This window comes from Rhinoderma darwinii, chromosome 10 (genome assembly GCF_050947455.1).
Source record: "Rhinoderma darwinii isolate aRhiDar2 chromosome 10, aRhiDar2.hap1, whole genome shotgun sequence".
In the NCBI taxonomy this organism is placed as follows: Eukaryota; Metazoa; Chordata; class Amphibia; order Anura; family Rhinodermatidae; genus Rhinoderma; species Rhinoderma darwinii.
In genome coordinates, this window is record NC_134696.1 from 17,618,511 (window position 1) to 17,632,140 (window position 13,630).

Consider the following 13,630-nt stretch of genomic DNA (forward strand, 5'->3'; position numbering starts at 1 on the left):
TTTATTGAAAATATGAGAAATTGCTGCTAAAGTTCTAAGCCTTGTAACGTCCTAGAAAAATAAAAGTACGTGAAAAAAAATGATGCAAACATAAAGTAGACATATGGGGGATGTTAACTAGTAACTATTTTGTGTGGTATTACTATCTGTTTCACAAGCAAATACATTTAAATTTAGAAAAATGCTCATTTTTGCAAATTTTTGCTAAAATTTGAAGTTTTTCACAAATAAATATTGAATTTATCGACCAAATTTTTTCACTAACATAAAGTACAATGTGTCACGAGAAAACAATCTCAGAATCGCTTGGATAGGTAAAAGCATTCCGGAGTTATTACCACATAAAGTGACACATGTCAGATTTGAAAAAATAGGCTGTGTCCACAAGGCCAAAACAGGCTGTGTCCTAAAGGGGTTAATGACTTTTCACCATGTTTACGTGTTCATTATGTGGCTTTGGCGCTACCAGACACAAGATACAACATTAATCCAAGCAGGTCTTATATCTTGGCGCTAAAGAGTCCTTGTTGCCCATAGCAACCAACCGGAGACCACAATTCAATCTTCCAGTACAATTCAGAAACATTGGTTGCTATGAGCAACAAGGACACCTGATACATGATGCTCAGCACGCTCACCTTTTATATTGACCATTGTCTCTATGTATAGTATGGAGCATGGAACTTTTTTTTTTAAAGAAAACTCCCCTTTTGAACAACATTGTAAGGTTAAAATCTACAGAATGAGTTTAGTAACTTTGTAAATACTTTGCTTAACTTATCTTGTATGGATCGTGAATTATATGTTGTTTTCTTCACCATTTATAATGAAAGTGAAAGTAAAAATTCCTTTGATTCCCTGTTGGAATCTGTCTATGGTCATGTGACCTAACCGCTGACCCCCGACTGTGTCACTGTAATCTGAGCTCCCATAAAGCACTGCTCTGTGGTAACAGGAAACCATCATATAATTAAAAGGCAGAAATCAAGTACTTGCAGCAATATTCAGCATTTTATGTAGATTTAAACTATTGAATACTGTAAATATGTTGGGTAAGGAGTGGAGTTCTCCTTTAATTGTTTCTGTGCTGTATAGACAGGAGGGACCCCACAGCTACGGACCGCAAGTCAATGAGGGGTGGAGATTAAAGTAGGTCTCCAGTCAAAACACTGCATATTAACAGATGCCACGCCCTGTCCGCCAGCCATACAGATGTAGAGGGGGTGTGGCTTGTTTTAATAAGTGGCGTTGGCAGCCTCATGTAGGGGAGATAAGCAGCACTTATAACCATCAGATTACACACAAGAAGAGTTCAATTTTCTTAGACGGGATGGAAGGTGTTCCCTGTTCATGGGGTCTGAAGACGTTTCATTGACCATCAGTGTTGGTGGGACATCTGCCTGTCTCTGGCGGCTTTGCTGGTTATATTTTCCTTGATATGGCAGAATTTTCTTTTGCATTAAATAATTTACTTTGATTACATGAGGATTGGGCTCTGGGACAGTTTGAATGACAAAAAAGGATTAATTTGAGCGAATGTTGAATGGATGGCCTTGTACGCACTAGTAGTGTTTGGCCCTGTACGCACTAGTAGGGTTTGGCCCTGTACGCACTAGTAGGGTTTGGCCCTGTATGCACTAGTAGGGTTTGGCCTTGTACGCACTAGTAGGGTTTGGCCTTGTTCTAACTAGTAGGGTTTGGCCTTGTACGCACTAGTAGGGTTTGGCCTTGTACGCACTAGTAGGGTTTGGCCTTGTACGCACTAGTAGGGTTTGGCCTTGTACGCACTAGTAGGGTTTGGCCCTGTACGCACTAGTAGGGTTTGGCCCTGTACGCACTAGTAGGGTTTGGCCCTGTACGCACTAGTAGGGTTTGGCCTTGTACGCACTAGTAGGGTTTGGCCTTGTACACACTAGTAGGGTTTGGCCTTGTACACACTAGTAGGGTTTATGAGCGCAAGTTGTGGACATAGTGATAGACTAACGGGGAACAGTTAGAATAGGGGATCTTCAAAAAGATCCTGAGCCACCAGTTTACCGCCTTTGAATAGCTTGGCCATAGACACATTAATCTAATATCTGTCCATACCGACACACGTAGCCCTCTCCTTGACCCATTCCCCAGTGTGTATTTCTTGTCCGTGTCCATAATTTTTCGTGTCATTATTATAATTCGTCCAAATTTTTGCCAATGTTTTTGGAATATTTCAGACCCATCTTAAACTGTACTGTCTGTTCTTGCAGGATCTTGGGGCACTGAAGATTCCTGAGCACTATAAAGGCTTAATATGGAGAGGAATCCAAGAGTTGAACAAAAGCCACGACTATGGAGCCCAACAGCTGATCCGATCCAGCAGTAACGCTTCCACCATTTCCATAGGCAGCTCTGGTGAGCTCCAGCGCCAGCGCGTAATGGAGGCTGTACATTTTCGAGTGCGACACACCATCACCATTCCCAACCGGAGTGGAGCCGATGATTGGGCAGACTTTGGATTCGATTTACCCGACTGCAAGGCGCGAAAACAGTCTATAAAAGAAGAGTTTGCCGAGTCTGACATAAACTAAAACCTTAAGAATCGGGATGACGTTGACCAAAATTTACACAAATTCTCTCGACTTGATGAAGCCAAAATTTAATAATGCCACTTGGAAGCCAAGGCTAGTGGTCCGACTGGTGGTGGCTTTGCTTTGTTACCATCTGGTGGGTTTGACGGTAGGGTCAATGATAAGGAGATGATCCGGGTATACAAATGATGCTTCTATTATCTAGATATTTTTGAAAACACACCACGAAAATGAACCCAATGATATAGATCCTTAGCAGATTCGCTACAAGTGGAAATATCTCTTTAGACAACCATCTTTGAGGGGTTCTTGGCTCATCTTGGACATCTCTATGGCTTAACATAAACTCGGGAGATTCCCGTATCCCAAGATGTCTGCCCGTGGTTGACAAAGGCAACTCTTCAAAGGGTACAAAATGGAGGACATTCCTTCCCAATGAACTGCCAAAATAAGTATTCATACAGGTGTCTGTTCATTGTGTTTCATTAGACATTTCTGATGGTTTTTGAGAACATGTTTTTGACAAAACGTGAAATATAAAGACCTGCACCGAAAAGGGTGTTTTTATAAAAAAAAAATCATATATATATAACTGGGTTCAGTCAATTCAGCTGCGTTTTAGGGGCCTATATATCTTTAATTTATGACTGTAACCTATGGTGTAAATACGTTGCGTCCCGTAATATTCTTGTTGCTTTTATTTATCTGTAATATAAAGTATTCATGGTTTGTGGAGTAGTCGTGAGTAGTCCAGTGTACGGGGTGAGCAGTCCCCTATACCAGACCCCGTATGCTGTATTATTCCTTCACAAGCTGTGGTTTATTTGACTTGTTGATATATTTAATTTTTCGGAATTTTTGGACTGTTAATTAAGAGGATGGACGCTAAGCGCTCGTCTTCAGGGGCGAGGATACCAGTTTTGGTATTTGTGAAGGGATATAATGAACTGGGAGAAAATGATGATAATTGTTGTTTTTGTGTAGTTGTATATAGTAGGACACAATTTGCTGCGTTGTGCTGTTATTACCAGGGAGATATTTTAAGATGCGTCCATTTCCCAAACCACGTTTCGTCCCTGTCTTCATGTTGGATAGTTTGCAACAAAGACACCAGCTTATAATCCCCCCCCCCCCAGTTCTAAACATCATATTAACCAATCAGAACGCCTGCTTCATTCTCCAGCACAGTCTAATTGACAGCTTATCGGTTGCTATGGGCAACAAGGTCTGAGAGTCCGTTTTCATACATGAGACCCATGTGTCACCCATGTAAGGCTGTGACGAAAAGCTCCCTACGTACGCGCTAAACTTGTCCATAGGGCTTCATTAGCCCGACAAAGTGTCCTTTTGGTCTCCGTCGGGCCGGTATTCATCGGTATACCTTGCTTTTGGAGGATGGAATAACATAGTATGCTACGCTATAACATCCTGGGGGATCCCACAAAAAAATGTATACCGTGCGGTGTGACGTATGACACTTTGCGTTAAAAATATACCTTGGGAAGCTTTCCTGGGGCTGGAATCCCTGGGAAGAGCATCAGGTAGAGCTCAGCTTGGGGATTCTGGCCCTAGGGAAGCTCCTGATGTCACTGTCCATGTATGGACAGTGATGCCAAGGGTTTTCAACTACGGAGTCCCCAACCATAGCATCGGTAGCACTCTGGCCGAGGACTTCAGGACTGGAGAAGCCCCTGGCGTTACTGTCCATATATAGACAGTGATGTCAGGGGCTCTTACAGTCCTGGAGTCCCCGGCCAGAGTGCTACTGATGCTCTTGGTCACTTTCCATATATAGTATTAAAGAAGCACTGTGCCCAGGAAGTTCGGGCGACGTATCCCGCTGTATCCCTACAGAGGGATCCGTCGGGGGCCTTCCATTGTAGGTATATGCCGGGACTCCTCCCGACGTATACCTCCAACAGAAGGAAAAATCGTGGTGTGAACATGGCAGCGGGTGGCAGAATATTCTAAAATGGATTAATAAAAATATTCGGTACAATCTAAGGGACCGGCGGCTATCATGCATACATTTTTTTTTTTTTTTAAATGTCACGGTTGCCCACAGCAACCAATCGGACTCCAGCTTTAATACATAAATTTGAAAATTAAAGCAATGATCTGATTGGTTGCTATGGACAACACTGATACGCCTTATACACGAGGCTCATTGCGATCACTTCTGTGTTGTTTTGTTAACCTAATAAACGTATGAATGTTACGGTCCACATATTTCACTTTGGCCCTCAAACCAGTGCAGACATAAATCCGAACCAATCAGAACCCTGCTCTCATTTGTCCAGGGTGACTTAAAAAATAAAAGCTGGAATCGAATTGGTTGTTATGGGCAGTGGCTCCACTTTCTTGTCTGCGCCGTTTCATATACATGAGCGCCATTGTTTTTATATCACAATATTTTTTATTACTTCTTATGTATTGTCTATATACTGGGCCTCGTGTAGGAAAAACAGATTATACAAAGAGGGGAGGGGTTGTCCATAGCGACCAATCACATCGGTTTTTATTCTTCAGTAAATGTTAGGTAATAAAAACTGTGATCTGATTGGCTGCTATGGTTAACTCCTCCAATTTTTGTCTGTCCTGTATTGTTTTTTATATGTGGCCCTGTGCTGCAGCCATTTTGTGAGAAGAAACTTTAGGCCACAAAATGGCCGCCCATACTATGTATATTCAATATGTCATTTTTTTTTTCTCTGCCATATTTTTCAGTCTGCTGTATGATATAGGAAGAGTTTTAACTCTTTTGAGTGTTTTATGTACATGTTGCTTGGTATACCTTGCAGGGCAAGGACATTTTATACACATATTATGCAACGGTGAAGCTTTGTGACCACTGCATCAATGTAAATAATTTGAGACTGAATTTTATTCATTATATATTATGCTAATGTTATATGAACGATACAAATATTCCAATAAAATCACCATTTTCGGAGGGGGAAATTATTTTTCATTTGAATGATGATTATCAGTCTGGGTAGACCACTGGCACGTCTCAAGGCCTAAAAAACTCTGCGTCTTTATAGGGGTTGTCTTCTTATAAATAAAGTTTATTGAATTAAGAACTGCATGTGTTCATAGATATACTTCATAGAATTGAACCTTTGCAGAATTCCCATTTAGGACTCTTGTAAAGATGGTGACTGCCCTCGTGGAGCTGCAACGGCTGCCAAATTGGTTGTCACTTAAAAAGAGAGAACTAAGAATTGCTTGGAATGGAATTTCCCTCTAAAAAAGGCAATGTAACGTGAGATTTAGCCCTACCACAGAGCCACCATAGATTTGAAGGGGGTTCCCTTCTTTGGGCCGCTGCTTTCCTTACACCCTTTTAGGGCATATAGAAGGGTTCCCCTGCACAACAACAGGGTTAGCCCAAGGTAGGTCCAGTTTTATGTAAATGAAGCTTAAAAGGGGTTATGCGGGGACCAAAAATTACTACTAGTCCCTGCAGTATGTGATACACTCGCTAATATATATTCCATTCCCCGTCGCGCTGATTATGAGATTTTCACAGATATTTATAGCGCTGCCGGGGTACCGGGAGTCAAGTGGCACAGTCTTCCTTCATGACGACACGACTCTTCGTCACGTGACCGGTCCCGCTGTACTCTATGTAATCTCTGTACTACTGCTTGTATATAGAGTACAGCGGGGCCGGTCTCATGACGAAGAGTCGTGTCGTCATGAAGGAAGACTGTGCCACTTGACTCCCGGTACCCCGCCAGCGCTATAAATATCTGTGAAAATCTCATAATTAGCGTGACGGGGGCCGGGATGTATATTAGCGAGTGTTTCACATACTGCAGGGACTACACTGATCATTTTTGGTCCCCACATAATCCCTTTAACTGCAATTTCCTAATATATTCTGGGGGGAATTTATTAAGACTGACGTTTCAGACGCCTGTCATGAAGAGCGCTGGAGTGAGATGCACCCAATTTATTTAGGGGCACACGTCTCCTAATAAATAAGGCGCATCTATGGCCATCCGTGCGCCAGAAAGTCGAATCTACTCTGGCTACGAGCTGGTGTAGATTTGCACTCTATAGTAAATTTGCAGAGCAACGGAAAGCCCGTCACTTTCATTAAGCTCCACCCACTTTTTAAGTAAAGTGGCTTGAGCAACGCAAATGCCTCTAAGGTCCAATTTTTTTAACGCAAATTTCAATTCTTGATCCACTTGCGACTATTCTATGCCAGAAAAATGGTGTCAAAAGAATACATTCCCCCTTCGTTTCAATTTCTGACCAATTTGAAGATCTCTGCTCGTTGTCCGCACATGGAAACATTCTTGTTTACATCTCAAGGCTGAAAACCAGTACTGACCTAACATTTCTCACAGTTGAGAGGTCGTTACAGTTGTCTCCAGTCTAGAAAATCCAGGACAGGAGAGATATTTGTGTAGTATAAGGATTGTTCAGGTTATCAGTCTGTTTCTGTTCACTGACAGCAAGCAGTGATCTTGGCAGAGGAATTGAAACACAAAGTGCATTAGAAAGTTGCAGAATATATCATTATACAGTGATAAGCTTTACTGGAAAACCCAACTGAAAACGTGCAGTCATCTGTATAATCTGCAGCCCACCCGATATTGTGGGACTACAACTCCCAGCCTGCCCTGACACCAGGTCACCAATGTTATACATCTTTTTTCCATATGATTATGATACATTGAACTATCGCACTCATCATCGAATGGAAACCCCGAACCGATTTCTGTCCGTTTCCTTTTATTTGCGCCAATGTTGTTTACGTGTGGATGAGCTTTCGATGCTGTAGCGTTTTAGAGCATTTTATTGCCTTAAGCTCCTTCTCTTCAGGTTTTTCCGGGCGCCGATGCTTCTGATGGGCAGTATTAGTGCGAATAGTCCGGACCGGAGTGTAAATACTGTAATCTGTGCAATGTAACGCTCATGGGAAAACAAACCTTGTATTTTTGTTGTGATTCTTGTTTTTTTTTTTATGTCACATAATAAAAAAAAAAAAAAAGAAATTCAAGTAATCTTCGTGTTTGGTAAATGGCTGGTTATAGAGATTCTTCATCGGGATCAACAGTAACGGTGAACTTCAATGTATATGTTGGAAATCCCTCAAACAGCAACTCCCTAATAAACTTCTAGAATCAGCATCGCTCCCAGGAATGATCCCTATAGAAAAAAAAACCAGTCCTGCAGCTCCCCTGACCCCATGACAACACTTGTGCTCTGGTAGTTCATTCAACTTTATCATAGGGACATTGTGAGGATCCAAATCCCCATCCATATCAATGTCCACACAATATGTGGATATTTATGCGGATGATGATTTTGAGCCTCAGAATGTCCCTATGAAATGCAGGGCAGGAAGAGTTGTCAGGGGGACAGTGAAGCAGGGTGCACTTGGCTTTCGGGTGATGAAGGAGAAATAATTCAAGTTCACGACACGTCATAGTTTAAATAGTTGATTTAATTGAGAATAAATTATTCTATACACGCTGCGTGTTTACACGGTAGAACCGGGACAGACACAAATATGACGTGTGACCTTGCGACGCGTTTGGAAATGTTCTGCCTTACTGATGACACAGTACTTCATGTTCTGCCTTACTGATGACATAGTACTTCATGTTCTGCCTTACTGATGACATAGTACTTCATGTTCTGCCTTACTGATGACATAGTGCTTCATGTTCTGCCTTACTGATGACATAGTACTTCATGTTCTGCCTTACTGATGACACAGTACTTCATGTTCTGCCTTACTGATGCATAGTACTTCATGTTCTGCCTTACTGATGCATAGTACTTCATGTTCTGCCTTACTGATGACACAGTGCTTCATGTTCTGCCTTACTGATGACATAGTGCTTCATGTTCTGCCTTACTGATGACACAGTACTTCATGTTCTGCCTTACTGATGACATAGTACTTCATGTTCTGCCTTACTGATGACACAGTACTTCATGTTCTGCCTTACTGATGACATAGTACTTCATGTTCTGCCTTACTGATGACATAGTTCTTCATGTTCTGCCTTACTGATGACATAGTGCTTCATGTTCTGCCTTACTGATGACATAGTTCTTCATGTTCTGCCTTACTGATGACATAGAACTTCATGTTCTGCCTTACTGATGACATAGTACTTCATGTTCTGCCTTACTGATGACATAGTACTTCATGTTCTGCCTTACTGATGACATAGTTCTTCATGTTCCTCCTTACTGATGACATAGTTCTTCATGTTCTGCCTTACTGATGACACAGTACTTCATGTTCTGCCTTACTGATGACATAGTACTTCAAGTTCTGCCTTACTGATGACATAGTGCTTCATGTTCTGCCTTACTGATGACACAGTACTTCATGTTCTGCCTTACTGATGCATAGTACTTCATGTTCTGCCTTACTGATGCATAGTACTTCATGTTCTGCCTTACTGATGACACAGTACTTCATGTTCTGCCTTACTGATGACATAGTACTTCATGTTCTGCCTTACTGATGACATAGTACTTCATGTTCTGCCTTACTGATGACATAGTTCTTCATGTTCTGCCTTACTGATGACATAGTGCTTCATGTTCTGCCTTACTGATGACATAGTTCTTCATGTTCTGCCTTACTGATGACATAGAACTTCATGTTCTGCCTTACTGATGACATAGTACTTCATGTTCTGCCTTACTGATGACATAGTACTTCATGTTCTGCCTTACTGATGACATAGTTCTTCATGTTCCTCCTTACTGATGACATAGTTCTTCATGTTCTGCCTTACTGATGACATAGTTCTTCATGTTCTGCCTTACTGATGACACAGTACTTCATGTTCTGCCTTACTGATGCATAGTACTTCATGTTCTGCCTTACTGATGACATAGTACTTCATGTTCTGCCTTACTGATGACATAGTTCTTCATGTTCTGCCTTACTGATGACATAGTTCTTCATGTTCTGCCTTACTGATGACAGTTCTTCATGTTCCTCCTTACTGATGACATAGTTCTTCATGTTCTGCCTTACTGATGACATAGTTCTTCATGTTCTGCCTTACTGATGACACAGTACTTCATGTTCTGCCTTACTGATGACATAGTGCTTCATGTTCTGCCTTACTGATGACATAGTGCTTCATGTTCTGCCTTACTGATGACATAGTACTTCATGTTCTGCCTTACTGATGACACAGTACTTCATGTTCTGCCTTACTGATGACATAGTACTTCATGTTCTGCCTTACTGATGACACAGTACTTCATGTTCTGCCTTACTGATGACATAGTACTTCATGTTCTGCCTTACTGATGACATAGTACTTCATGTTCTGCCTTACTGATGACATAGTACTTCATGTTCTGCCTTACTGATGACACAGTACTTCATGTTCTGCCTTACTGATGACACAGTACTTCATGTTCTTCTCCTCCAACCAAACTATGACCTGTGGGAGACAGCTTTTCCTGCACATGTAGCAGAGCTGAATGTGTCTTTAAATATTTGGTGCAGCATTGTGATAGGTCAATCCCTAATACAGTAACTGCAGTAAGAGTATTAAACACCATTACACAATCTATGTGTATTCCTCTACTTGTACCCCCCCCCCCCCCCGCATTGTATATTCAGCAGGATTCGTTTAGGTTGCCTAGAAACCACGTGACATTCTATGTGAGTGACTACTATTTTAGCCTATGTAATCGTTATAGTGATGGTCGCAGGAAGATCTATCCGCTATATAATAGATGGTCTCTCTGTGCCACAGACTTTTTTAGGACCCTTTTCATTTAGGGTAAGTAACACGCTCGCTCTCGGGAAGATTTGCCCCTGATTCCACCAGCATTGAGACATTCTCGTTAAGACCACAGGAACATTTCCATTGTTTGGAGACATAATTTTTGTACCTTGATGGTCCATTAACAATTATATAGTTATGTCTATGGTCCCTATACTCAGCTCTGTTACATCTGTATGAAACTAAGTGGATGTTCACACATACTACAGCCGTGAACGACTCGGGGGCATCCATGAAAATGTTACACTGGAAAAATGAGATTGGTTTTACCTGTGAAGGCCCTGACTCGTCTCTACCCCATGATAAGGCACTTTTGGATTAAACATATGGATGTGATACTGGGATTCAAGACACTGAATCAAGATTGGGGGGCACAATGTAAAAACTGGGCCCGATAAATAAGGGGGGGGGGTTCAACCTGATCCTATAATAAGGCAGAGCTTGACGTAACAGGCCTGCAGCTCCTCTGCCCCTATGTTAACACATCCTGTTTGTATACTGACAGTTCAGCTTTATCATAGGGGCATTTTGAGGATCCAAATCACCATCCACAGTAACGTCCAAACATGTGGATATTGATGTAAATGAGGCTTTTGAACCTTACAATGTCCCTATGAAAAGACAGAACTGTCAGAGTACAGAGCAGGAAGAACTGTCAGAGGGCAGGAAGAACTGTCAGAGTACAGGGCAGGAAAAACTGTCAGAGTACAGGGCAGAAAGAACTGTCAGAGTACAGGGCAGAAAGAACTGTCAGAGTACAGGGCAGGCAGAACTGTCAGAGTACAGGGCAGGAAGAACTGTCAGAGTACAGGGCAGGAAGAACTGTCAGAGTACAGGGCAGGAAGAACTGTCAGAGTACAGGGCAGGAAGAACTGTCAGAGTACAGGGCAGGAAGAACTGTCAGAGTACAGGGCAGGAAGAACTGTCAGAGTACAGGGCAGGAAGAGTTTTGCCAGTGGTGATGATTTGGGGGATTTTTCTAATGTACTGTATAAGGCTGTGGTGCTCGGTTACCCTGTTGCTGCCACTAGGGGGCATCTGCAAACAGATGTATATGGATCCTATTGACCTGAATATAGATCTCCCCCTAGTGGTGACAAGAGGCAATTGAATTGAATTTTTTCCAGAATGTGTAAGAGGGCGGAACAGAGTAACGCTGCTCTGCGCTGAAGAAACAGAGTCCCTCCGTCTTATCAAGAATATTAGCAAAAATTATTTTTGCTGCCCATAATTAATACTTCATACTACAGTATATATAGACTGTATACCGTATTATGTCACCATATACAGGTCATATCGCTGGCAAGAAGGAGCTTAGAGTAGGGACATAGTTCACACATTACCGGTACTGATCTCACCCTCAGACACAGCGATTTCCTAGATTACTTATGGCCCAGTCATTTATAGTCATGGAGTTTTGAATAAACATGGTGACAACGCGCAGCGCCGAGGACGCGGATGACTGCGGCTATTGTGGAGCTGCCGTAGTGAATGGAGTAACACCGCACACTAATAAAGAGACAGCAGAATCTTTTATATTTCATAAATAATGTATACATTATATACAGCTCATATATAGGCTACAGTACGGGACCGGGTCAGTCCTCACCTGCGCCGGGATCCACGGAAAAGCCAAGGCGCAAATAACAACACGGTTTTAGTGATATATTTTTATGTGTGGACAGGGTCAGTCCGGAGGCGGACGAGGTCACGGTGGTTTAAACTGGACCCGTCGTCACTGATAAATAATACGAAATGTCCCAGGTGCCATTTTGGATTACCTTTAGGGGTTCTCCCCCCCCCCCCCCTTCACATGTTGGTACTTCTTACATATCGGAGCGGTTCCCTTAAGAGTTGTCATTTCCCTTCCCACACAGCAGTGACCCCCGTAGGGGTTGTCACTTGCCCTTCCTAACACAGGACTGGCATCAGTAGGGCTTGTTGCTTCCCAACCCCCACCCTGCAATAACTCCCATAGAGGTTGTCACTTCTACATCCCAACACAAGAGCGGTGACTATAGAAGTTGTCTCTCCCCTCCCATCACACAGCAGGGGATCCATGGAGGTTAGAATTTCCCTTTACAACAGAAAAGTAAATAATGGAGTAGGAGTCACCTTGTCAAATATGTCAAAAATGTTTACATAAATTTGGCGTCATGGAAATGCCTTGTCCGTGCACCCACTGCACCCGTCCTCCATCTCCTACCAGTCTGAACGTACCGCTATAGCGGCAGAACGATCTCTCACTAAAAGAGCAATAACGTATTAACGCATTTCCTTGTTCATTATACAGGACAATGATCGTGAACGCAAATATATGCAAATCCTCGCTCACCGATCATCGGCCCGGGTACAATGTGCTTAAGGGCTTATTCACACGAACATTATATACGTCCGTGTGACGGCCATTAAAACAGACGCACGTATTTCAATGGGGCCGTTCACACAGCCGTTGTTTCAACAGACCATGTGAAGGGTCTATTGAAGAAATACTCCTATTTTCTTCCTCAAGTCTGTGAGGGATCCGTGAAAATGTTGGAGTTTTTAACGTCCGAGTTTGCACTCGTTCGTGTGAATAAGCCTTTAAGGCCCTATTATACCGGTCGAGTTTGGTCGGTGCGGCAAGACAGCTTGTTGATCGGCGCTCGTTTGATCCTGTCACACGGAGCTATGGATGGGGATGAGCGGTTGTTACTCCGATCGCTCGTCCCCATACATTATTATCCTGTTGGCAGCTCGTCTCCCTGTTTACACACCAAGATGTGCTGCCGACAACGATAATATTTTAAAACGTTACGATCCGCAGATGATCGAGAGTTTGCCTGATAATTGCCCGGTTTAAAATCCCCTTAAAGAGGCTCTGTCACCAGATTTTGCAACCCCTATCTGCTATTGCAGCAGATCGGCGCTGCAATGGAGATTACAGTAACGTTTTTATTTTTAAAAAACGAGCATTTTTGGCCAAGTTATGACCATTTTTGTATTTATGCAAATGAGGCTTGCAAAAGTCCAAGTGGGTGTGTTTAAAAGTACAAGTCCAAGTGGGTGTGTATTATGTGCGTACATCGGGGCGTTTTTACTACTTTTACTAGCTGGGCGTTCTGACGAGAAGTATCATCCACTTCTCTTCAGAACGCCCAGCTTCTGGCAGTGCAGCACTGTGACGTCACTCACAGGTCCTGCATCGTGTCAGACGAGCGAGGACACATCGGCACCAGAGGCTACAGTTGATTCTGCAGCAGCATCGGCGTTTGCAGGTAAATCGATGTAGCTACT

General features: G+C 42.6%; 1 protein-coding gene across 1 annotated transcript in view; it reads left to right on the plus strand.

Moving 5' to 3' along the window:
• The window catches only part of TP73 (tumor protein p73), a 75,725-nt gene extending 72,044 nt beyond the window's left edge, over positions 1-3,681 (plus strand). Inside the window, exon 14 of the mRNA XM_075839404.1 lies at positions 2,244-3,681. Coding sequence (XP_075695519.1) covers positions 2,244-2,564 — 321 coding nt within the window. The 3' untranslated portion in view covers positions 2,565-3,681. The remainder of the gene's footprint in view (positions 1-2,243) is intronic.
• The last annotated feature ends 9,949 nt before the right edge of the window (positions 3,682-13,630 follow it).